At 36.0% G+C, this 27,950-nt stretch overlaps 1 protein-coding gene across 1 annotated transcript; it reads left to right on the forward strand.

Annotated features, from left to right (window-relative positions):
- Window positions 1-569: 569 nt before the first annotated feature.
- On the forward strand, window positions 570-27,847 carry LOC135083915 (homeobox protein MSX-3-like). The gene is made up of 3 exons (XM_063978669.1): window positions 570-1,461; window positions 24,827-25,014; window positions 25,610-27,847. Exons 1-3 carry the CDS (start codon window positions 1,077-1,079, stop codon window positions 25,856-25,858), a joined length of 822 nt encoding a protein of 273 aa, XP_063834739.1. The 5' UTR covers window positions 570-1,076; the 3' UTR covers window positions 25,859-27,847.
- The last annotated feature ends 103 nt before the right edge of the window (window positions 27,848-27,950 follow it).

The raw sequence follows: 27,950 nt of genomic DNA on the forward strand, positions 1-27,950 counted from the left end.
TCCCTACCCGCAGAATTCTATCAGCCATCACGAATTCCAAATTCAAAATCAATTCATTCGAGCGCAACCGCCGAACGCATACCACTCCGAACTGTCAAAACACAAGTTCAACCGTTCTCACCTACGCGTCAACAAATCAAACATGGCCGGCACGCCCGAGATATATTAATGAGACAATGAGACATTAGCTCGCTACAAAATGCCTTCGCATTCGCGAATAATTAAATCGTAAAGTCCCTTCTACGCCCGCCTACAGCACCCGTCTATTTACTCCTTTTTCATTCAACACAATAGCCACTGCAATCTGACTATCTTAGCTACGATACGTCATTTTTTCTCTCTCCTAACTCAACAAATTTCAACCTTATCCTTACTAGCATAAGAATAAAATTCCCTTTCGCGTAGAGGACTCTATAAGGCGTATTCCATAGAGACTATTAATTTGAGCGCGACGGACCCCGCCTACTCAATATCGCGTTTACACACATGTCGGATTGTATCGCCGTCCCGCTCTCTCCGCGCCGCTTATTAAAATTCCTCGGTCGGTAGCTGCGTCTCTGTCGGAGAGGAGAGGCGGGACGAGCCTCCGTCGCCCCAATGCGAACGCGATTTTCACGCGAAACTCACGCGGGACAACGTTTCCGAACGCAATCGCGACTCGCGAACCCATTTTGAATTTGGAACCGTACAAATTGTGCTAATCTGTGACTGTAGTGTATTGACTTGGAACACACCGCGAGTGTAATTTGATTAGTAGCGCGCAAATTAACACAAATAACGCTAATGGGTGCGTCGACAACTTTATAGTTTCGAAATCTGTTAGCGAAAAATAAACAGCAGTGCGATTCGGACATTAAAAAGTTTGCATGTGTAATTTTTGAACCGGAACCGAACACTGGCTGATTATAATTTTAAAAACTTCAAAAATGGCCATGTGAAGGAAAACTGTGGAAATTAAAAAGAAAACGTAATCTACAACCAAAAAAAAACAATAAAAAAACAAATGACGTTCGAATAGAACAGGGACTGGTGAAATAGAACGCGGATTTGAAAATTTGAAATGCAGAGCAGATGAAATGAAGACGTCGCTCGAATGCGAGCGGGCCGAGACCGCCGAGGGCGGCGGGAAGGGCCGGATATCTTTCAGCGTGGACTCGCTATTGGGGTCCAAGACTGATACCCCAGTTAGAGATACAGCTGATGTTGCGAGTAACGACGCAGAAAGTACGGACGCGGCGCCGGATTCGGATGACAGTGACGTTGACATTGAGGATGTGGAGTCCAACGTTGATGAGAGGGATGAGAGAGAGCCGGAGGAAGCCGAGGGTAGGAGCGGAGTGGTGGTGCCCCAGCCATTGCTGCCGAGGTTGTATCAAGGGCACGCGCCGCCACCCGCGTGGCCCTTCGGCGCGTTTCCCTGGATGGCGCCGAACCCTATGTTCAGGGGTGGATCTCCGAACAGTAAGTTTTGATTTCTAGGAGCCCTTCTTCAAAGGGTTTTAAAAAAACTAATTTTATTTTTGCAAGTAAGATTTTAAAAAACACTTTTACACGTCCTAGTATTAACCCTACCACTGCTCGGGACAATAACTGGGTCAGTGCTGTGATCGAGTAGCTTTTTTCATGGGCAAAGAGATTCGATTTAATCTTTTTATGACAACAGCAAAGTAAGTTTCTATGAGCCCTTATTCAAAGACTTTTTTTTAAAGCAAAGAGATTATTTTTCTTAAAATAAAATCCGTTAAAGATCTAAGTACGTAAGTTTCGTGTTCAAAAACAGAAGATGAGGCTATTGATAAAAAAAATAGAGCAAAGGCGTCAAATACAGGAGATTTAAAAGATAGCAGCGTAATTTTCCGCAAATAACATTCTTGCAAAAATTGAATTCTTTAAAAGATCAATTAAGAGCTGTAATTTACTTACTGATCAGTATCTGGGTTTTGACCTTGGAATCAGAAGCACTACTCTCAGCTGGATAAATCTGTATTACCTACTTAGGCTTTTTTTAAATTATCTTTACCTGCAAGGAAGCCAGGTTGTTTTATCAGGAAAATGTAGAGGTGTATGCTCGCTCAATTGATACGATGACGTCGGTATTTTTCCACGTCATGGATGGATGAAACAATGAAAGCACAAACTTATTAGATAATCTGTAATAGACATACATTTTTTTTTTTCATTTTTAACTAACCTTAAAGAAAAAAAGTTGTGTTTTATCAAGAAAACTAGCTGTGTCCGCGAATTCGTACGCGTGAAAATAGTTTGAATAATATTTCCCGTTTTTACAACATTTTTCTTTACTGCTCTGGGCTATCCAACACAAAAATATTTTTTCAAATCAGACCAGTACTTACAAAGCAAACAACAAACTCTTCAGCTCTATAATATTACCTAGTAAGTGTTATGTAGAGCGGTATGTTACATTAATTGATACGATGACGTCAGTATTTTTCCACGTCATGGATGAGCAGAGCAATGCGCAAAACTGACCATCAATGGCGTAATAATAATGTAGGTATCTGCCATGACTCGTGACTAATCGAGGGTTAACGTGCTTTAACAATGTCTGCCTTCAGAAAGCTTTTATAGCGAGAAAATAGTATTTAAATGGCACGTAAAATTAATTTAGTTTAGATAAATGTTATTTTAACGAAATCGGAATGAAAATGACTCTAAAATGACCACCCATATGGGAATCAAACCCCAGATATTTGGACCAATATCCCACACTAATCCACTGAGGCACAAAATAGAAAATCTATCTTTTTGTCACTGACACGAGAGTCACTATTTCCTTTAAACATTTCACTATACATAATTAAGACATAAAAGTAATTTCCTATATTATAGTTGTTGCAGTTCACGTAGGCGAGTGAGCTTTACATGTGTGGTGGCTCGCAACTGTTCGTTTTTCAAGTATTGATAGACATTACACTATCGTTATGTGCATGTACACGTACACACACAAGTAAAGCTCACTGGACTTCGTGAGTTGCAAGAACTATATCTACAATTTCTTTAAAAATCATCATAATCGTTTAACAATAAAATAATGTAAACATGACTCTCAACTCTGATTCAATTAATTGTTTTACTTTAATGTTTTCTTAATATAACTACATGTATTAATTACCATTGGTTAGCCGGTGATTTTGATTACACATTCCACAAATTAATAATATTAATTAATAATTATTATTCGCATTTTCCCCTTATTATTTGGAGTGTTCAATTACCTTAATGATTCACTCATAAATAATTAATATGAAACAAACAGAATGATAAGTACCTATTCAAAACAATTAAAATAGAAGTTTTAAAAAAGTAGTAACATTGTAAAGTCGCATCTCTGTGGCGAATACTTATAATAAACTTTCTGTAACTGAAAAGTTTTCAACTCTCATAAAAAATATTGTACTTACTTACTATTTTGTTTTGTAACAATTGATATTTTCTAAAAACCGCAACAAACAAATTGGACATGTATGTGACTATTCAGAGGTATGATTTATTTACATTTATAGGTGATCAAAAGACACTGAAATAATAATTTAACTGGAGTCCACTTTGATCACCCAGGGCATCGTATCCGTGGGTGATCAAAGGACACTAAATTGTCACTGTAAGTCCACTTTGATCACCTGGGTGATCATAGCCAGGTGATCAAAGTGGAATAGACCCTAAAGTCGAGGATTTGGGAAAAAATGCGGTAAATCTCTCCAGAAAACTAAAAAAAATGGGGCTCCCATTGTACGGCAATGAGAATTTTAGATTCAAAAGTCGTAATTTTTCTCTACATTTTTTTTTCAACAATATTATTTTCCTTTCTGTAGTCTGCATCTCTGTGACGATCCCAAACCAATGCAAACTAATTACTATACTCATTTGTACCGAGTCACGACAATAAAAAAACACCTAATTGTCTATGCTACATTTTAACCTGTCATAGGTTAATGCGGTCTTTGTATGTAAAATAGTTTTTTTCGTGAACAAATTCTTGATAACAGTCTATTTGTAGGAAATACCTTGATTTTAATAAGGTTAAAGATCTAATGGATACTTGATTACATTGAAATAAGTGTAAAGTCATGTGAGTTATTTTTAACCGATTTTTACCCTTTGTATAGTACTGAAAAACCAAATTCTTAGACCACTTTTAATTAATCTCGTTAATTAATTTATTTATTTGTCATTTATTTCACATAAGGACATATATTTTTTTTAAATTAGCGATACAACAAAACGTCTTAATGTAAAAAAAAACAACATGGAAAATTCTAGACCAAATCACATTTCCTAATGCTCCTCATTGTTTAATTCACATTACTCGGGGGCATAGTGTGAGTTTAAATTAAATGTATGACGGTTTGTACAGCGCCCCTAGCGGAAACTTTCAAGAACTAAAATTTTCATATTTTATATTTTTTTAACGCACTCACTATAGTGACGTTTGTTTGATGTAAACTACACTAAGCCCTCAGAACTACTCGTAGACTTTTTTTTTATTTTGCTGTTGACAGTTCTTAACGAACATAGAGCCGTGATAGATTATTAGTAGGTAATCTGTGGTAATAGTTCCCGAGTTGACACAAGACATTCACTGAATTACCTAATACTACTTCTTCCTTGAAATGAGGAGATCCGTAAACGAACCAAAGTCGCTGACATAGCCCGACGGATTAGCAAGCTGAAGTGGCAATGAGCAGGGCACATAGTACGCAGAACTGACGGCCGATGGGGCAGAAAGGTTCTGGAATGGAGGCCGCGTACCGGAAAACGCAGCGTGGGACGTCCACCTACAAGGTGGACCGACGACATCGTAAAGGTAGCAGGGAGGCGCTGGACGCAGGCCGCTACCAATCGATCAACATGGAAAGTTTTGGGGGAGGCCTATGTTCAGCAGTGGACGTCCTATGGCTGAAATGATGATGATGATGATGATGATGATGACTTCTTCCTTGCCTTGCATCCGTCATATCGATGCACACCACCGACTCAGATCTAATTAATTATTTTTTAATTTGCCGATAAAATTATTTGTACAATTTTCCAATAGAAAAAGATTTTCGGTTCCTTTATTACACTCATTTTTGCTAACGATCGCAAAAAGCATCTATAAAAGCTTGAGCTTTCTATCTTATTAAATTATCGACATGTTTTTGCCTGTTTAGCGAATTTACAGCTGTATGGTCAGTGGTTAACTTAACCATTAACCCAATTAGCGCATTAATTAACCTTAGTTAACGCTGTTTTTGCTGAAACGTCTATTTTTTTAGACTTTACTAAGAACTGTTAATTAATATTTTGATGAACGATGTGTCGTCACCTAACTGATCGATGATGCTCATAATATATCGATTATACCTAATGATCTTTGGTTTGAACACATGTTGATATATTTGTCTCAGTTATGCTCTGTTGAAAATGTCTTGTTAGGCAGCCATCTTTTTTTCTAACACTCGCAAGAGGTGTGGAGAGGAAAATTATTTAAGTAATCACTCAAACTCCTTCATGCATTACCTAATTTATCACATTATTAGACTATTTTAAGGGGATTTAAAAAAATATCTATTTTTTGTAGAAAAAATTTGATGACTTATATTAAAACTGAGTTCATTTAGCCAAATTCAATGCTAAACTGTTTTAACTCCATTAAACAAATAGGTAAGTATTTGTCGTGTAAAAAAATGTATCCTCTTCAAAGTTGAGTCACTATTGAAAATAAACTAACCTAACTAACTTAACCGCCTCTGTTAGATCCCGGGTTCGATTCCCAGTGGGGGCAGATTTTTCTGTTCGGTTTGGTTGGTGGTAGGGCTTGTTCTAAGTCCGCCTGGCTAGCTACCACCATCTTACCTATGTCTGTCGCCATAACAACAATGTTAACAGCAGTATTGTGTTCCGGCAGTCAGAGTTAAGATAGCCAGTTCCTCCGTGGTTGAGGATTCCGGGTGAAGCTCGCTTTCACCTTCGGCCTGATCGTCACTTACCATCCTGTCAGGTGAGATACAGGCCAAGAGCTTCCTCGTTGTGGATAAAAAAAACTCGATTACTGCAATAATATCAAAAATCGATATCTTACACAACATACGATATCGATTTGAACTCCTAATCGCTTCCCAACGATCCCATATAACGTCAATGTTGATCAAGGATATCGTGATTCATTCATGAATTTAAATTCCATTAATTTTTTACAAATCTTTCCTTCCTCACAGTAAACTACCTAATGTTACAGTCAATGGTATGGTAACTTACCACAAATGCCAAATTTATTCATCATCATTTCAGCATAATAATGACAGTTTAGGTAGGCACTGGACGTTAGCGTATTAGGCTGAGTTACACCACCTAACTTTAACGGTACCTGTAACGATAACCGCTGCTTTTTGTATGGAGTTTGACAGATTTTTGACGTTTGAAAAATTGAAAGAAAAGTTGCCGTATTGGGGGAGACCTATGTGATCCGGCAGTGGACTGTTTTAAGTAGGCTGATGTAGATAAGGATGATAAAGTATTGTCATTACGATGTCAAATATAAACCCCAATAACAAACACTTAAACAAAGTTTAAACATCGACTAGAAACACAATTTTCCTTAGAATTTTCTATCTAAATTTTCCATTTAGCTTCACTTCGTAGTACTTACTTACTTATACATATTACTTCCAACGTTATCACGTAACATGCAAAACAATAACATCTAATAACATTTTAATATTAAAAGTAATATTGTAAGTTATTTCAAAATGAAAATAAAATATGGTTAGTTAGAGTCGACGATGGATTTTCGATAAAATATTGCAATTTGTAGTCGGTCTGTGTATAATTTGATTATTTGATGTCACATAAAATCATGTTTTATGTACAGGAAAAGATTGTTTTCAATTTAGATTAAATTTTCAATAAATCTTGGCATTGTTGTATTTGTTGTTCGCGTAGTAAACGAAATATATAGCGGATCGATTGGCTACGTGATGGTACATTTAATAGTACAGTCGGCGACATAATCAACTACTGCAATATGTTTATTTTGTTCGATTGATTTTGTACCTTTTTGGATGTACAGTTTAAAACCCACTTCGTTTGATCTTCTTGTAGTTAATGGCAACTGTACAAATGTTGTTACAGTTTGCTAAGTTATTTATTATCAAAACAAAATATGTATGTATAGTGATAAACTAAGTAATCAACTTAAACAATTTTGCCCAATGATATACTCAATAATGATTTTACTTGCATCCCTATTCCATTTTAAAAAATCATTCCAATGCAATCAATTACATTACAATGACCTTACCTTTTTTTTTAATATCCTTGGACATTTTTACACTGGGCCGCTACAGGATTTCTGATTTCCCAATTTTTTTTGTACCATCTAGGAATCAAACTTTGGGCCTCTTACTCAAGAGGCTAAGCATAAGACTTCTATGAATAAACTATTACTAACTATAATAAAAATACAAATCCACAGCACAAACGATATTGTTCCGTGACGTATCCGTGACGGATCCGATCCGATAGCACTCCACTGTTTCATTGGTTGCCTTCAATCAAATAATTGGCACAAATGTACAGTCAACTACACAAAAGACTGTACATGTTTGTTGGAATATAGGACCTATTTTCACTATGTTAAAGACCTTAGTGTTTAGTTTTATGTGGTGTTGACTGTACGAACGGCACGCTCAATCGATTCGGTCGGCCATCGATTTTATTGGCACTACTATTAAGATGGCTTCTGTAGAGTCAATACAATAATTGTTGTTGAAAAATCACTCCTATTACAACTAGATTAAGATGCTACAAAAGAGATTGATGTATTCTAGTCTGTACATGATTACCGTTTGTTTCATCATTGTTTGTACTTTCTTTATTAATTTGATATTGAATTTGCATTAATACGTAAGTCCTACTAGCTTGTGCCCGCGGCTTCGCCCGAGTGAAAATCTGACATAATAAGACTAAGTAAACTTATTAACCCGTCCACCCACAAAGTGGACCGACGACCTGATATAGGTAGCAGGAATGCGCTGGATGCAGGCCGCTACCAACCGTGCGATGTGGAAGTCATTGGGGGAGGCCTATGTTCAGCAGTGGACGTCCTGAAATGATGATGATGATGATTATGAAACTTATTAATAATCTGTGCTTCGTCGCTAACCATACTAGGATTTTCTCCTTGACAAATTAACATAATCTAAATTCGAAACCTTCCTCATGAATCTATTGGAAGTTGAGGGAGGGAGGAAAACTATTGGAGAAAACTGCATGAAAATCCGTTTTTGAGTTGAGAAAGACAGACATACGTGGTGGCTGGAAGACTTTGTATTATAAGTGTAGTGTGTAGTGTAATCAAAATAATATGTAGATCAAAATTTGTGCTCTCGAAGCGATGATGCTGTAGACAGATATAATAATTGACAATCCTCTTTTGTGCATGCAAGCAAATTAAACCACTGATTTCCTCTCTATCCAGCGGAAAACGGGACGGGGTAAAAGGTGGGAATAGTCCCACCTCTCGGTTCCACCGCTGCAACTCCTGTATAGCCAGGATCAACAGCTTGACCGCCAATAAAAACCCAACCAGTGAAGGCCAAGATTGTCCCGGGGAAGTTAAACTGCCATAGTTAGTTCGACAGAATCAAAGCAAAAATTTTCTATGACAGATCAAATAGGTATAGGTTGCAATTCACGAAGGCGAGTGAGCTTTACATAATGTGTGGTGGCTCGCTACTGTTCGTTTTTCAAAAGTTTTGACAGACATTACACTATCGTTATGTGCATGTACACGTACACACACAAGTAAAGCTCACTCGTCTTCGTGAGTTGCAAGAACCGCGCAAATAATGTGTGAAAATCTACTCAATCTTTTATTTTAATTAAACTGGCCATGTGTCGACCCTTTAATTTATTTTATTGGCAACACTAATTTAATATTTCGCCCGCGTCATGTCACACATAATGTTTTAATCAGCCCACGTCAACGTCATTATTATCGCGAAAGTACACATACCCACATAAATCTAAACCCTGCACTCTTATGTATTTCTAATAAGGTTCATTTTGTAACAACAAAGTAATAGTTTGGTGGGATGACTGTACGTATTTACCAGCGATAAGTGCGCAATACCTATTTGATATTAAAATAATTTTATTTTTAAGCGTAATCCATTTTGCACTTAATTAATGAATGCTTAAATTTAATTAACCAATTCATCACAGCTGCACGTTTTATGGCAACGGGATCATTATGGTATAACTAGTAGATTGATATAGTTTATCTATACACTAAATAAATTAGAAAGTATAAATAATGATAAATAAATCAGAATAGGTTATGATTCTGGTGCCCAACTGCAACGATTTGTATCGGACCAACATCTAAAATTAAAAAAAAAATTCAATCGAACTTAGTCGAAAGCTAACCAAGAGCTTCTGTCTGTGATGTTTTTCCTTTTGTTTGTTCAACCAACTCAAATTCATATGTTTCATAGTTGAAAAGCAGTAGTTATCCCTAAAAATTTATCATTATTATTATTTTATCAGCCTGTATTGTAATGTATAGAATAGAATACCTTGCCTAGTAAAAAAGGTTAAAAATACCTAGTTTTTATATTTCTATCTTTCTTACATAGTATTTCCGCAGATGTCAAAGCAAAAACTTATTGACATTATGGCAATAACATTCAAACTCCACAAATTCTTAACTAGTCATTTTCATTCTTCAAGAATATTTTAACTACGATATTACTTTCATACTTAGATAGGTTACTTGAATTCTATAATTGGTAGTCACGCACGTCAAGTTTCCCATTTGCCCTTCAAAAGTAGCTCTTATTTCGCAGTCAGTAAAGTTCATCATTAGGTCAACATGGTAAGCCTGATCTGGTATTATGTGTACTAAAAAGCAAGACAGTTATTGATATAAACGACTTAGCGGCGACTTTTTAAAAGAGGTTATTTCTCGTTAGATTACTTATCAATTAACTAAAGAATAACGGATCACTGGGCGAGGACAATGGGTTTTCTCGGAAACAAAGTTGTTACGGAACTCTACTAGGGCAATGAGAACCACCAGCTCATTTGACTGGTAACGCTAAGTTTATAGAGACAAACTTGAGCCATAGGAAATAGATCTCCAAATATCTTAAGAGTCGAAAAACTTTCTTTTCAATATGTGGTTTGATTTAAATTCAGCAATTATTAGTTTTTTTTTACTCCAAAGTTGCAAAACTAAAGAGTGTTACACAGATGTTAATACTAGCTTGTATCTACCTAGGTTACATTTGTATTCTCCCATTTATCTCTGAGAGCCATTTAATCAATTGATTCATTCGTCGTCCATTCCGGGAAACTTAGTATGGGTAGGTACTTAGTCATGTTTGATGTAATTCAATTTATTTTCTCTGGGGCATTGTCACAGAGCGTATTAATAAAAATATTTGATTTTGTATCATTATTCATCAAGAACCAAAACTTATAAACTTTCCTGGCCTGACATTATCAATGTTCTATGCATTTTTTCCTTTCTTAGCTTGAAGTTTTTCATGCTATTAGTAATGAGATAGCTGTTCTCCCTATACTGTGGCGCCGATCGTCCGGCCATCTGTCAGCGCGGCGTCCGTCAGTAAATCATTGCGAATGTCGCTTTAACGAGTTACAAGCGTCCTGATTGGCCATTTTATAGGGTATCGCGGAAAAAATGTAGAGAAAATTAAATTAGTAAGCTGGTATTGCTTAGCTAGCGGCCTTAAGGGGTATTTTCTTGGAGTTGGCTTCATATTTCATTCAGTTAACGCAACTGACAGTTAATCCTATGTTGTTTTACAGTTAACTCTTTTGAGAAACAGTTGCTAACTTTTCGATTGTTCACCCGTAATTTCCTAAGTAGTAAGAGTAATTCATGATTACAAACGTTTTCTACACACGAAAAAGCATAAACCTTTGAATACACTACTTTTTAAAATGATACCTAGCCATCACACGTGAAAGTTTCTGAAGAAGAGCTCTTTCATAAAAAACTAATAAGTATTTTACTCATTACCTATGACGAGATTTTTCTGAAAGTAAGCACTTACTTTTAAAATACCCATGATCTATCAAACTCACCCTTAACACACTCATATCAACTCCTGCGCTACATAAAACCAGCCCTCAGCAATGCCTTGACACCGTCGCCATCTTGAAAAAAGTTTCCCGCCGTCGAGACGCCTCTATTGTCGTTGGTCCATTCATGATGACACTTTTTGTGAAAAAACTACATATTTGTGATTCATAAAGCTACTGGAAGCTACAAATGAAGGGAAAATGATAATGAAGAACTGGGAATCACTTGAATTAATTATTAATGTGACAAGTTATGTACCGTAAAGGTGTAATGCCACTTATTTTAAAGCTGTAGATAATTATAATATTTTTAAGTGGTCCAATTATGACACAAATATAATGATCCAAAGCCCCAAACTATTGTTAAGATATTAGCTGGATTGTAGCTGAATAAAATACACTTTCAGGAGACCTATTGGCCTTTTATTTGTTACAGAAAGGTTTTAAGTTTATTTTAATTCATTCATTCAAAAGCTGGAGCTAACAAAAGATGGTCAAAATAAATTCCATGATTAAGCATCCATACCTTAGGTCCCAATTCTAGGGCGAGTCAATTTAGGAAACGATTATTTAAACTTTCTCATGCTTTTTCCACACACATTTTTTATCAATAACTTTATTAAATCTTATCTTGGCACTGATTAGCACAATCAGTTCTATTAACCTAAAAGCAACTTTTGCAACTAATAGTCACCCTTAAAAGCAACTTTTGCCACTAATAGGGCTTCCAATTTACCCAGCATCAAAGTGGGTAATTAAACAGATATCCCATAAGATTTATCACTCGAATAGTTGTTCTAAATCGTTCGCAAATCACTGGCATATTCGCAATCAAACGACTTAATAATGCGCTCGATAAGTCGTACATTATCCGAGTAAAGTGTTGGATCCGTTCACTTGGTATAATGTAGAAATGGTCAGAGAGTCCGGTAGGCAGAATTTTTCTTGTCACAAGGCGTTTTTAACCTAAAAATAATCCCACTAAAAGGTTTTAGTCGATACTTACCGTTAAAGTTAAGTCACGACGAGTACTACGTATCTCTTGCAAACTAAAAACAAAGGTCTCTCACTCACTCTCTCATCATAGCATAGTTCTGAATCTTAGTCTTAAGTTCTTTAAAAAGCCTACATCCTAAATCACTCAAGCCACTCAATATGACTTGGCCATTTATATTATTTACGTTCCTGAACTATTATGGCTCACCGAAGGCACCGTCAGATTTCTAGGCTTCTGTCAAAGAGAGCACCACATAACTTACTAGGTGCCCCCGCGTCTACTGGTATACAATACATTCTCTGTGCAATAAAGAAGATAATTCTCTATCTAAACTGCACTAGTGACTAGTGGACTCTCTTGTGCCAAATACGTTCCAATTGGGCTTCTAACTAAAGGGTGCTTTTACATGTTGCGACACTACTGCACCAATTTATCTTATACTTAACTTCAATGTTGAACTGTAAACGATATATTTTTATTGAGTCTATTCGACAAAATTTGTTGCCACTCAAAAGGCTATTTGTAAAGCAAATCACTTGAATATTTAATAACTAATTAGTAGTTTAAAGAACTGTGCTATTTAAATTCAATAAAGGTTAGTTTTATTTCCTATTGTGTAATAGATAATGAAAATTTTAATTGGAAAAAATTCGTCTTACCGTATGTATTTTCTAACAAGTTTAACTCTGGATTGGACCATTTAACTTTAACTATAACAAACGTCTCTCAATCTCTATACAAAAACACCGGTATAAGTTATAGTTACGGTTAAAGTTAAGGTGATGAAAGATGCAACTCAGCCTAAGCAATGGGGAAAATTGATTTTTCATTCCTGTGCCCCATCAGAGATCGAACCTGAGAAACTTAAACCAACCAAAAAAGGAGTTTTATGTAACTACAGCCGTCAGATTATGATCTATCTAACCCTTTAACTAACTTGATTAGGCTTCGTTTCGCCATTTCAACTTTTCGCTCTACATTTTTTCCTCGACATTTTATAAAAAATATTGAGTATCCATGTCAATTACGGATACCTCGGTAACCGATCCAGAACTACGGAATCTAGATCAACGGTTATTAGTCTAAGTATTCAGTTAAATATGCAAGCAATCCGTGTGAACTGGCCTGGCTTGCATGGGAAAATGACTGGCCATTTTCCGCACGAAATCAAGCTATGCAATTCAGCGGAATTATACATTTTTGTTTTGTTTTGTTTATTCAAATTATGCAAAGTTGTGCCAGTGTTGGATAAGTCTGAAAATAAGATAGATCCTTTTTAGGAACGTACAAATTCATTATCCATGCATCTAAGTACCTAAGTATTTATGATTCCACTACAAACCAAATGTAGCCATTTTGCGAATCAGTCTTTCCTAGACAAAGCCCCGGTTTCTTACGGAATTCCGAATACATAATACCAACAAGAAAAATAAAGAGGCTCGAATTCGGTTTTTTGAAATTGGTTCGGTCTTTTGAAAGAAAAATTGTTTCTTTTTTAAAGATTAAAAAAAAACGAGACGTTCTTCATCAGTATGAATGAATGTTGTTACAAACTTTGGATTTCAATTATACATATTTTCCTGAATAAATTCATTATTGTTGGGTGATAAGGTGAAAAACTTGCACCCTCATTTTATACCGATATGGTAGAGTCGTGTTCACGTAAGTGGAAACTTTACAGGACTTGAATACCCAATATTTGGCCAACGAATGGTGTCGAAGTTCTTTGCAAGAAATATTCTTCGTCTTGTAAAAACTTAGTTCGTTATCTCCCTTTTCGGAACTGTAAGGAGGTGAGCTGTCAATTTTAATTTAGAAACGAATAAAATAACTATGAATCTTAATAACCTCGTATACACCGCACCTTTGTCCGAAAACGTTGTTATTATCTTATTAAAGTATTTATTATACCACCTTTGCGCCACCGTCGGCGCTGCCAACCGAAAAACATTAAAAACGGTATGCGAATTGTGCCCAAATCGGTCGTCTCGCGGCCGGTATTAAATAAATAATTACACATTTCGTCCATTTGCGACGACACTGTGATATATCAAAAACAGTGGTTTTACAGAAATCGACTTTTTAACTTTTGAATGACCATAACTCTTAAAATAAGGTTAGGATTACCTAATTGTGTATGAAACGTTTAAAGATTAACTATTAATGAATTTAAATATTCATAGTAAGACATAACTTTGCGTCTAAATTTATGAAATTATAGCGATTGAAAAAAAAAGAGACAACTTATCACGTTGTTCTAGTAAAAAATAATATTTTGAAGATGGTAAGTTCAGTTGTCACGTTGTAGATGATATAAAAAAATATATTTATATAAGTCATTATTTAGATAAAACGTTGATCTTGAAAAAATTTTTTTTATTTTACTAACATTACAATCAGTAAAAATGAGGTAATTATTGGAACAGGCGAATATTTCGCTTTGCCATGTTAAATTTCACTTATAAAAATATTTCTAAGTAGACAGACAGTTGTATACATACAATATTTAAGTTCACATTAAGTTTTCTTATTCTAAAAACTAATACATAACAAAATAAACGTAAAACTCTCAAAAGTAAAACCTCGTAAACTACTACAAAAAAACACAGTAAGAGAAACTGTACTAAGTGTGTATGTATGCAGAAAAAAAATTGTAGGTACATACTAGGTTAGTAAATAGATGTTTTTTAACAGACTAGTTATGACAATTTAATCCTAAAACTATCAACGCAAAAATCGCCGTCTCCGGCGCATAAAATGGCAAAAAAGCGACATTTTGGTACCTTTTAGGGTCTTTTAATTTTTTATACTTATTTAAAATTAAATTTATAAAAGATATTTAAATAATGTATTAATAGTGAAAAATAACAACCACTATTATTTTATAAATAATGTAGCCATTTTATTGGCGTAGTTTTTCTGCAATAGTTATACCTATTGCAATATTATTATACAAAACAATGTTGCGCCCGCCAAAGTAAATTTGGGCAAGATGCGATAAAATTCCATCAATTGCTGATGATCTGTAATTATATTAAAACATTAAAATACCTTTTTTTGCAGAAAGCAAAACATAGCCAATACAGCTAAGTAACATTGAATAATTACATAATAATAAATAAATAAATTAAAATTAAAAAAAGACGTAGCGTGGGGAGGCCTCCTACTAGGTGGACCGACGATCTGGTGAAGGTCGCGGGAAGAGCCTGGATGCGGGCAGCGCAGGACCGTTCATTGTGGAAAACCTTGGGGGAGGCCTTTGTCCAGCAGTGGACGTCATTTGGCTGAAAACGAACGAAAATAAATAAATATCTGGGGTCATCCAACGCATTGCTATTTTAGCATACTTCTACTAATAGATAATTTTGTTAGCTATCGTCTTAGATTAAGCTAATCTAAGGCTATTGTATGATAATATAAAATATTTTGCTTGTTGTGTCTGTAAAAACAGACAGTCGTATAAGTATGTTTTATTTGCACTGTATTTCTAGTATTTGAACTATTCTTCAAAACGAATGTATGTTTATCAGTCTATATCTACTCATATTAGTTCCGACGTTATTGTAGCTCAAAGAGACCCTTTCACAGCGCTCGCATAGCGCTGTTAGTCATGTTGTCGGATTAGGTTGTGGAATTCCTTCAGGCAGTGCATCGCCACAAATGTTAACCTTTGCTTTTTTGCATTGCTAGTCCCCATCTGTAATGATATCTGGAGTTTAGTATTACTGTTTAGCGTGTACAACGTGACAAGTAGATATACCATTCAATTTCAATAACATGTATTCTGCAATAACAGAACATCAACAAATGACCTACAACATATTTCCAATATAGGAAAAATTTTCATCATCTACAACGTTACTAGTTAAGATGTCCCGATGATACTTCGACTTTCTTACAAGAATAACGTGACATATAAATAATTTATCTTTTACTTTGCTTTTTGTTTTAGAAGAACACTGTGATAAGTATGACGTGCCACATTGTCGAATAAAATAAAAATATTTTAAAAACTTACCTTTGTCATCAATACCGCGGTATCCTCGATATGTCACGTTTTTCTTAAAAACGAAGAACACCTCACATCTCAAAGCGCAGGTGGCAACTGAACTGTCACAGTGTCGAAGCCAACTAGATCGCCGAACGAGCCAGCGCTATAACGTAATATTTTGTCTCTTTCTCTCATAGTATTGTTGTTTTTGGAGTAACAAATACCCTGTTTTTGGAGATAAAAGAACGCAAGATCGCGGTTCAGAATTTCGGTAAAACAAAAAATCGTATATGTCGAGATGTCACAGTGTCGTCGCAAATGGGCGATTTGTCAGATAGTCCTAAAAAGCGGAATGGTCGACGGACAGCGGCCATATTTGGGCCGGCATGTTGGCGACTGTGAGTGCAGGTGAGCGCGCCAATTACTGGGGCTTGCAAAAAGCGCGCGCGGACAAATTGTGAAATTGTAGGCCTTTGGACGCTGACCTGAGGGCGACCGTCTTACGCGGCATAGGTCGGTCGGTTCGCGTGCAATTTGTAGGGTTGCGCGACGCCATTTTGATAATTGACCCGCGTAAAATTTTTTCGTAGGTAAATAGGGCGACACCACCATTCATGTCCAACGTTATTTGCGCATGAATCAACAATGAAGGATGTGAAAGTTCAGCCAAAAGTCAGGGCTGAATGGGGTGAGCTTTAGTTTGAATCGTATTGGAATTCACTTTCTTCATTTAGGTAGGTAGGTACTTCGATCCTAGATGAGTTAAGTAAGTGAATCTGACTTCTGAACCCCAACACGCGTAACTTATAAGTACACATTGATGATTTCACCCTAAAACCGCCAATTGGATAGAGTGGTGTAGGACTCATTGTATAACTTTTACATTATCAACTTTAAACAAACATACATTCATAGTGTAATTTTATCTCTACGTCTTGCTCCCCTGAAATAAAAATTTAAATAAAAAAAATACAGTCAAGAACTGTTTACAATACTAACAAAGGATTAAAATTGAACACGCTTTCTAATAGTGCAATAAAATCCTCAATCCGCGGTCACCCATCCCATCTCAGACGTTTCGGAGAACACTTTTTACGTCTTCATTATCTCAGAACACTCGTAAAATGGCGACCGCAACCAGTGATTATGAAACAATAACACTGCAATAAATTACAATTAATATTTTCCGAATGAACAATTTCATTTGGTAGGCTTTTACGGTTGTGTATTTTATGGTTATATTCCTCGGTAATTAGCGATGGACGCTTCGTTTGTCTAATTTAGTGATGTGCATACATCGAGCGATTGATTGATAAAATTAAAATTTTTGAAGACCAAAATATTATGTGTGCAATAAAAGTATTTATTTAGGTTAGGTTAGAGACGGATTTTCTCTTGCTTTTGATTGGATTTTTAGATGGGCCATATATAAAGTTTTGCCTAAGAATCAAGGTAAGTACCTAGATCGCAAGACGTTAAACGGCTAATGTAGGACGTTACACGGTTGATATCAATATTGTTGTTAGCGCACTTAAATAGTTTTTTTAAATTTGTTTAAAAAATAAAACAAAAATGTTAATAGAACATAACTAATGACAAACGATGATATAAATAATAAGATTTTACATAACTGTATAAATAAGTGATTAAATAAGATCAGCAAAGAAGTCACGGGCGCAGCACCAAATATAGGCAGCACACATGACACAGTGATATTACAATATGAATTATTTATTGATAAAAATACTTCACATTTATTAACCGTACTGGATCTGCCTCGATACCAATTACATCGACTCGACACAGCACTAAATTCCTTAACATTCAATTAACAATTAAACGTTCGTTGATCATTCATTGTTCCCTTGTCATCAGAATGTAGTTATTTAATGCTGATTAAGAAAAATAACATCAATATTTAATTAAAACGCCCCGTAATTGGTGCCATATTGAAATAAAAACAAAATGGCCGCACTTTAACGCTTATTATTTCAAGCTTTTTCTTGTATAATCCGGTTTTGCAGTTTACTATTCATAATTCATAGGGGTGACATCCAGTTACAGTCAATTTCAAGGGAATTGAAGGGCAAGAGCACAAAAAGAACAGTTTATTTTTATGTAAAAAATCAAGAGGTTTCGAATTAAAAAATGCCAACTTTAAACTAAGTACTAATTACTTAATGAGAGACTGAGAAACTCGCACTTTGCGAATATTTTTTTCTTCTTTCAAACTTTTTTTAGTACAGACGATAGCACATCAAGCAGATTACATTTTTGTTGTAAACTGGCTCCTATTACAAGTAAATAAGACGTCACGATGTAAAGCTTGAAGTGCTAAACGCGCTAAACCTAAGTAAAGAATCGTCTTCAATTTTAGAACTCAAACAAAACAGAAAGTAGACTTTTCTTTTACATAATTAATAGGCTGTTATCGCATATTTCACTGCAACCATCCACCACTTCCATGGCAATTAACATTCTGCGCAAGTCTTAAGATGAAATTTATTTCGCTCGTCGCTAGCTAATCGATTTTCTAAGAATCGATATAAAAACTGAGGAGCAGTCGAGCGTCTGGGTCACTGTGGAAGTGAATACAGTGAGATTGGTAATGTAATGCACCATAGAGTGTGGACCGAAGAATTGGTTTTCAAATCCTTCTTCGTCTATCGTGTGAATTGTAACAACTGATGTCACAACCCTAATATCAAAATAATGTCGTCTAAGCGTGGCTCACTTCAACTGACACGGCTTAACCTGCAAGCTGTGAAGCACGATATTTGCAATGTCAACAGCCATACTAGGAACAAATGCACTATTTTAAAAGGTAGAGAGAACGAAGCTTTACTAGCTTGTATGTAAGAGGTATAAAGACGGTACTGGATGCGGACAGCGCAGGACCGGTCGTTATGGAAATCCTTGGGGAGGCCTTTGTCCAACAGTGTTTCATTTGGCTGAACGAACGAACGTAGGACGGTGCACATTTTTTTCAAAATGTTCATCAAAAGGCACTAAACGTGGTGGATTGGACACACACACATTTGACACTACCACTGAAAACTATGAAAATATTCGGTTGTCAACCTGGGAATCGAACACAGACTTCAACTCCTATTTTGTGCTTCAACTAACTCTACAATACCGCGGAGGCGTTACTGAAACCTCCTACATTGTGTACAGCATACGGATAGTGATGTGCCGGAAAATGGCTGGAGATCGCATTTTCTCGATAATCGCTCACTCGGTAATCCGAGCACACTCGTAATTGGTCGGTGACACGAATGTTTGAGAATTATGGACAGTAATTGGATATTAATGACCGAAGACTTGCAAACAGAGATCTATTGCGATAGTCCACCTAAATTGGTTTGTTCTACGTACTTTTATTATGTAAGGATGGGAGTGAAGGTGAGAAGAGAAATGATACAACCGAATGCTGGATAAAGACTGCATATAATGTCCTGGGTCTGACTAGGTTTCAATTAATTATCTGACCCTAAGTGAACACAAACACTAGTTATCTAATGAATCTTAGGTTAGGTTAGGTTAAGTTAGTTTTAGTTAGGTTAGTTTAAGTGAACCCTACGGTAACACATAACAGGAATTTTGTATCCAAAGGGGTCACTTAAAAATTAGGGATTGATGGTGAAAACAGGCATAAGTAACTGAAAATTGCTAATAAAATTCAAGAAAGTCGTTAACTTTCCGGGAGGAAATCCTAAAACTTTTTCTGAGCAGCTGTTTTTCTAACTTATCTTGAATGAAAAAAAATATATTTTCAGGACACTTCAAATCTTTTCCTAATCTAATACCTACCAAGTTGTCAAAAACTAGACACCACCAAACACTACCATGTAAACGTGAATTCTAGGTAGGTAACTTAATAATCCCTTCTAAACGCTAAGCAAATGTTCCTATTGTAGTGACAAGCATGTCTTAAAGCCAATGCAGCGCCACTAACCGCATACATACCGCAACTACGAAGAACAAGCCGAAACATCCGTAATTTACATCAATAACACAGATTACAACGTCCCAATTAACCTGACATTGACAACTAAATCCTATTAAGTAATCCTGCCGCGCTTAATTGGGCGCCATTACGCAAAATGCTCTATGGTCTGTCATCACAAAATGGCCGCCGCGCGGGAAAATAAATACGAGATGGATATTATATCTTCATTAGCGTTCGGGAGCGCATTGATACGTCGGCAGGTGGCCATTGAAATTGTTGTATTTTATCACTGAAGCGCTTAAAGGCAGACATTGGTGTGGCGCGGTTTTCCTTTTTTGATTGTCTATGGATCGGATAAGGAATGCGCAGATCTTGCTGCTAACGAATTAATTGAATTTAACGTTTATGTTAATGCAATTTGTAATGCAAATAGCGACGCTGATAAGGCTGGGTGATAGTGACAACGGATATCTGCTGGGGGATAATTACATACACGCCTTTTTCGCTGTTCTCTGATGTGTGGGAAATAGGATAATCATTTGGGCCCTTTTCCATGGCATCCAGTTTTGTGGGGTCCTGCATTACTGGGCTGTCGTCGTGTGACCACATAAGCACAGTAATGTGTTAATGGAAATTCGAATTCCAAATTCAAATGTATCGGTTTTTGCAGGACAGTGTAGGCTTTTGCGGAACACTGCAAACGGGATATTTGTATGCATATTAATATTAAAATAACGTAGATACTATACATACATACATACTTACTTACTACTACGATTAAACGGAATCCTGCAAAAAACAGTTTCTGCAAAAAACGAGATGTCTCCTTGGGAAAGAGCCCTAAAACAGTGAGCAGGCTTAAGTTAACTAGAATGCTTTCTCTGCTATCAATACTGAATAGCTTTTTCTTATTTATTTTAAGTATCGACATTTCATTCATTAATTCAGCTTCAATTCACTTAATAGTATTGTCCTGATTGGAAAGGGTCAAATAATTAGGGAAATGCGCGTCAACATCCTGCACATTCTAACTTTTTGTATGTTAATGGGGGTCAGTCTTTATCAAGTAACTATACAATATTCATGTCGACAGGAAATTGAAATATTAGTATGCCGATTGCTTTTATTGCCTGGAACAATGGATACTAAGCAAATCAGCTCTAGAACTGCGCTCGATGTTTATATGACCCGTTTGGAATCAGGGGACCATATTATTTAATATTATGCCTATGTAATAAATACGGATTTATTGTTCGAGAGGTACAAGACCTTTTTTTCATTTTAAAAAGAATATTAACAAGTCTAATAAGCCCGTTAATAATAAAATAAGCCCGGGTAAGCTAAATAAAAACATTATGCTTGCGTTACGAATGGGTTCACCACAATCGAACCTCGGATCACGAGTCGGCCAGTCTGACATCTTCTTCACCGTTCCTAAACCTAAGTAGGTTTTACCTATTTACTATTTTTCTTCTCCGATTTTTGTTTTTTATTCTACTTTGTCATCTGGCCCCAAGCCCATTCAACATTCATCGATTTTGATCATTCAAATTTTGATCTTCATATTTTTTCATTGAATACCTTCTTCGAAACCACCAATAGATATCAAAAGAGTGACGTCACATCGCTTCTTACTGTAATTATTTAAAAAAACATAGGTAATTTTGACGGATAATAATAACAGCTTTAACAATCTTCATAATACATTACTTCCTATTGACTCTGCGGTCAAGCAATCATTTGATTATCCATTGTCATTGAACAGTTAAATTAAACGGAATATGCAAACAAATCAGCAGTTTCAATGGCCACAATTATGTGCAACTTTATGTCTCGATTAATATTAATTCGATCGGTCGTTAGCCGTTTAATATCAGAGCAAGGAAAATATACGTAGTAGGTTCCTTTTTTGATGGCAATGGAGATGTTTGGCGGAAAAAGTGTTTGGAAGCGCTTATAAGCAAAATGGCGATCGCTAAGCGGTAAGCGCTGTCACTACTAAAAAATAATGAAACACGTCATAATTGAAGATAACAAATAAATGTCAGCAAACGTGTCTTCGCCGAAAACTGTCGTAACGATCGCTATTTTGCTTATTAAGCGCTTTTTTTCATCAAACGCTTTCAAAAACTTTGGTTTGACACGATGATGTAAGGATTCGCCACACTGGATTCGTTCTGCGGTCACCGTTCAAAGTGAACGCAGCCCGCATCATGTAATGAACAATTTCGGTCTCACATATTTTGTACTGTGGGCTGAGGCCCTCTGATGCGATCTAGGGGCGTAGTGTGAGTTTACGTCAAACGCATTCGAAGTCGACTGCGTAAAAAAGTGAAATTAAATGTATGACGGATTGTACAGCGCCCCCAGCGGAAACTTTCAAAAACTAAAATCGCTAGTGATGGCGTTTGGTGTAAACTCACTCCCATCTGAACCGTGCGGGCACGAGCGAAGACCGCTGACAAAATGACTTTCGGAGATCGCTGACCATTTCCCTGACTGACAATGTTGTTCATAGATGATGAACTTAACACCAGGTGCGATTGCGGTCAAATCAAATACCTGCCTTGTTATGCATTAAAAAAATACTGCGTTCACGTTGATCTAACCGGTGCCGGTGACCGTAGAACGCATCCAGGCAAATCCTTCAAGCCCTACTGTTCCTTGTTGTATGCTGAATCAATTTACCTACCGTTTGAATGGTACGCGATCGGCTGTATAATGACGCCGCGATCGACAGGGGGCGCCATTGTGCCACTTCCGCCCGCTAAATAGCCTATAATGGCCGGCGCGGTGGTTCATAATGAACTAATAAACTTATTAAAAAGGTCTATTAGTTCAGATATCAAATATGTATAGGTTGATATAAGTTGATGTCAATTGACTTAAAAACAGACCGCTACCAACCGGTCAATATGGAAATCATTAGGGCTATGTTCAGTAGTGGACGTCCTGTGGCTGAAATGATCATGACTGAAAAACAAAGAAATGAATGATGACTGAAAAACAAATGAAGACTATTGTTATTTAATTTATTTGAGTCTGTTTAATAAAAATGTCTGGGGTCTAGTTGTTAGAAGTGGATTTCGAATTAAAGTATTTAAGGCCCGATTCGACCAAACTTTTATCCGAGAATAACTCCTGGTATAACTGGCACATTGACAGTTTCAGTATGGGAAATATACCAAAACTGGCGATTTATTCTGAGTTTAATATTCTTGTTTGGTCGAATCAACTCTTAGTAGACATGTCTGTATTATCAAGTTTCCTTATTTTAGAGCTAGATATTTGACGTGACACATTTGACCAGGGCTGAGTCATAAATAGAACTATTAAAAGTAAAACTAATTAACTTCAACTAAGTTAAAATAATGAAGCGTTACATAGTTGTAACTAGCTTAAAATATCTTAAGGGAACGACCCATTTCATCTCGTTTTACTACGGATTTCACGCAACGGGAATAGAAACGCAATTACCAACTACGGAACCGTAGCAAAGGGAGATACTGAACTCTAAAGTAATCCCTTTACTTGTGTTTGCATTAAACTAGAGTTATAAAAAAATCAAGTTTAAAAAAATGGATTTCAGAGGGGGTCATGATGCGCGAATTTAAAAGAAAAAAATTGTTGTGTTTTTTGTTACTGGGACAGCTAAAATTTTGATTTACGAAGTAATCACTATCAACAAATATTGCTTCTACTATCTCCAAACTCATGATTTTAAGCAACGCTTAAAATCAGAAAAAGTAAAAACAGAATCATTTTTAATTCACGATTCTCATTAATATAAAACACTGGCCACAAACAAAAACATATTTTAACTTGCCAACTATACGTCACCCTAACTGACAGTACGCAAATTAATACTGGCCGCCCAACGTCAATTTTCGCGCCAATTTCCGCAACCGAGTGGAAAATGGCGGACACGTCTCTTCCGAGAAACGGTTCCGAGCGGTCTTGTGGCGCGAATCAGGTGTTACGAGTGTACTGTAGTAAAATAAAATTCAAAACTGTCCAGTTTTGTAACGTTTGAAATGACTTAAATCTTTTATTTTTGTGAATCTCGATATCAGAGAGAAAGTAGGATGACCATGTAACAAATTGTCATAGTCATGATGACTACAATATTTCAGTTAGAGATCACAATATGAGTAGAAAACTTTTACATTTAAAACACTTTAGGATGAGTTTCACCAATTTAATTTTACTGTATAGACAAAAAACACCGGTTAATGTTATAATTAATCTGTCAAACTCTATAGATTGACAGATTTTGACATTTGTTAAAATTAAAGTAAGACAGGCAAAGAGCTTCCTCGTTGTGGATAAAAAAAGACGGTCTCTTTAAACACTCGACATTGGCAAAACTAGTGTGCTTCAAATGAATGGGTTCAATGGTCCGTTGAATCCATTCAACAGAATAATAATGGCACAACTCAGCCTTAATATCTACTCGTACTTCTGTTGTTGTTTCAGAAAAAAATACTTACGTTCTTTTTTTAGAGAAATGACCTGTGTTAAATTGTTAATTTATGTGTAACTAGCTTTTGCCCGCGGCTTCACCCGCGTGAAATTTAGTTTGTCACAGATCGTCATAAAGTATAGCCTATATGTTAATCTGGGTTATAAACAATAATACTGTAAAGTTTCATCAAAATCCGTTCAGTAGTTTTTGCGTGAAAGAGTAACAAACATCCAGACATCCAAACTTTCGCATTTATAATATTAGTAAGATAATACCTCTTTTCAACATTTCTAACCCCAATTTCCCCCCCAGCGGGCCCTCCCAGCGGCCCCCCCGTGGTCCGGTGCCAGCTCCGCAAGCACAAGCCCAACAGGAAGCCCCGCACGCCGTTCACCACGCAGCAGCTCCTGGCTTTGGAGAAGAAGTTCAGGGATAAGCAATACCTGAGCATCGCTGAGAGAGCCGAGTTCTCCTCGTCGCTTAGGCTCACTGAGACGCAGGTGGGAACATTTACTTAATAAAACTTGCACAAGTTATAATAATGATATTACAATACATAATTTATTTGGTATAGCAAAAGCAAAGGTACTCGTACATGATACAATGGAAAAAACAACGGAGTTATACGTGTTGGTTGATGCATCATAATCAAATGTCTCACATCACCAGATATGGCCCGAAGTGGTGGTACTATATTTTTACCTCAAAATAAAGCAAGGTTTAGATTAGCAATTTGCAGAACTAAGTTGACTTCCGCAAGCTGCCACCGCTGTGTAAATCTTGCAGAAGTTAGCTTGCCACAGCTATAAGTGGTAAACAGCTTGCAGAAGTCAACTTAGTTCTGCAAATTGCTAATCTAAACCTTGCTTTATTTTGAGGTAAAAATATAGTAGCACCGCTTCGGGGCATATCTGGTGCTGTGAGAAATTTGATTATTATGATGCATCAAACAACATGTATAACTCCAATGTAGTAAGGATTTCCTGTGGAGATATTCCCCCAATAAAATCCTAATACAGACATTGTAGGAGGTCCACACAAAATTGGTCGTAATATCTTTTTCTACTTTGTTAACTTTAAATTTCTCTATTCCAGGTCAAAATCTGGTTCCAGAACCGACGAGCGAAAGCGAAACGGTTACAAGAGGCTGAAATCGAGAAACTTCGGCTGTCAGCCCGACCCCTTCTCCCTCCGTCCTTTGCGCTCTTCGGCGGGGGAGGGGCGCCTCCCCTCTTCGCAGCCATGGCCGCGGCCACCAGGCCCCAGCTCAGCTTCCTAGGAGGCCCCCCGACCCACCAGCACGCCATAAACATGAACATACTAAACTCCCTCCAACCACATTGACGACTAGAAAACGCGGGAACGCGCGAAAACGACGACCAGCCATCTTAGTGCGGGAGAAATTTTGAAATTTCGAATTTCGAACTGTCAAAACTGGTTGAACATGTGATAGTGAAGACATTAAAAATAAAGTGTTCGTTCTTTTTAAGGATGTTTAAAAAATTAAGGACAGTGTATAAAAGTATCATGATAAGCTCCGTATACTTCAGTTATGTAGTCATGTATTTTACAAAATTATATTAAACAATAAGTGCAATTTTCAACTTAACTGCTACTTAACTAGATTTTAAGTAAAATAATGTTGTTGCGTATAAGTTGGTATAGAATCATCCTATAGATTTATTTATTTAAATTACTATTTTTTTATCCAAGCTACAATTGTTTAAGTTATTCCTATGCTACGTGTTTTTGTTCCTATTTTTCAAGACTTGAGTTCAGATCTCAAAAAAATACTTGCTTGTTATGTGATCTGTCATACTTAGCTTTTTTACAGCCAGTTTCTTTTCTATTCTATTTATTTATGGGTTATAAAACCCATGAGCCGTTAACTTTGTCAAAAGGCTTAACGTACCCTTCAAAGCCTATGAAGTCATCTCATCAAAAAATCTGTTATTTATTTTCTACATAATAATGAAGAAATAAGAAAATTATCTAATATTAGTTTACTAAAAATCTACTGCAACCGATTTGAAAAGGGTTGTCAAACCTAAAAGGATTAATTCCTCTGTTCTGTTTTTAGTTTTTCTCTAATAACTATTATGTCTTTGTCAGAAATTAGGAGAGGTGACTCAACTGTAATAACTAAAATAGAATTATAAGCGCCTTTAAATACAAAGATCAAATGAATTTAGTTTTCGCTCAGAACGAAATGTATGTAAATAACGTTATAGAACATATAATAACGGTATTTTTCAAACCGGTTCCGAACCTTGGATCAAAGTCAGCACTCAACTTAATTCAATTGGCAAGTCTAAACCCTTGTAACTTTTTACCACCACATTAGAGCTACAACAAACCGTTCATTTACCATTTAATTAGTCAGTTTCAATTCAATGACTTGTAATTGCTACTTCCATTTAGTTTTACGAGTTTTAATTCATTTTCGAAGTCAGTTTCTTAATGTAAAGTATCCAATAATATCAACCTATTTGCTAGTAGCTGCCTTAAATGGGCTTTAAACAGGCAGTTTTTTATCTATTTGTGCTTTTCAACGGCCCTTCGAATGTAAACTTCTTGGAAATGGCCTCTGGCAACAATGTTCTTGTTTGCGATGAATAAATTAATTGGTAACTGTTCATTAAAAGAGGTGGGTTCAGAATTTCATTTTACGTTGGTTCTTTTTTATTTCTTTGCCTTGTCACTGGCAGGCAAGTGTCACTGTCAGTGTTCCCTCCAAAAACTTATGAATTATTTTTTTTTAATCAATTCAAGTGAATGCCAGCTCTGTTGGCCCTCTTAGGATTTTTTTTGAGAAAAGTCTTTAAAGTACAAACAGTTTCACCTACTTAAGTACATAAACATTTTTATTTAAACTTTTCACGATAATTGCAGATAATAATAGGCTACAGTCAGTGTATGCAGAAAAGTTAGCCTATAAGAAACTTGTATTGATTGGCAATAACTTCGACATCATCTTTATTCTTGATGTATAAAATCAACTTGTAAATAATTACTTTAATAAATTATTATGTACGTATGTTAGATAAAAGTATGAACGATCTTTTATGTACTACTAGATTTTTTAAATGCAAAATGCTATTGTATAAAATTAGGTAGGTACTTAAATTGAGGTAAGTTAATTTCCATACTTTCCCCCCTGTCTCTGTATATTTTGTGACGTCATCAAAAGCTCGATTTTGTCAAAGTAAACAACAACGTTCGGAATATTTTGTACGCGTAGGAACGAATATTAAATACATAGTTAATTCTAAGGGCAACTTGAAGAAGCATTTGTAAATTATTGATTAAATTATAAATTCTTTATTAGTACAATTTGTGGTTTTAATTTTTTAAACCCATTTTTTTTTTCATAATTTGCAAAATAATAGATTACTTGACACCATTCCCCAATAATTCGATATCACAACTTTTTTTA

This window comes from Ostrinia nubilalis, chromosome 24 (assembly GCF_963855985.1).
Source record: "Ostrinia nubilalis chromosome 24, ilOstNubi1.1, whole genome shotgun sequence".
Lineage (NCBI taxonomy): Eukaryota > Metazoa > Arthropoda > Insecta > Lepidoptera > Crambidae > Ostrinia > Ostrinia nubilalis.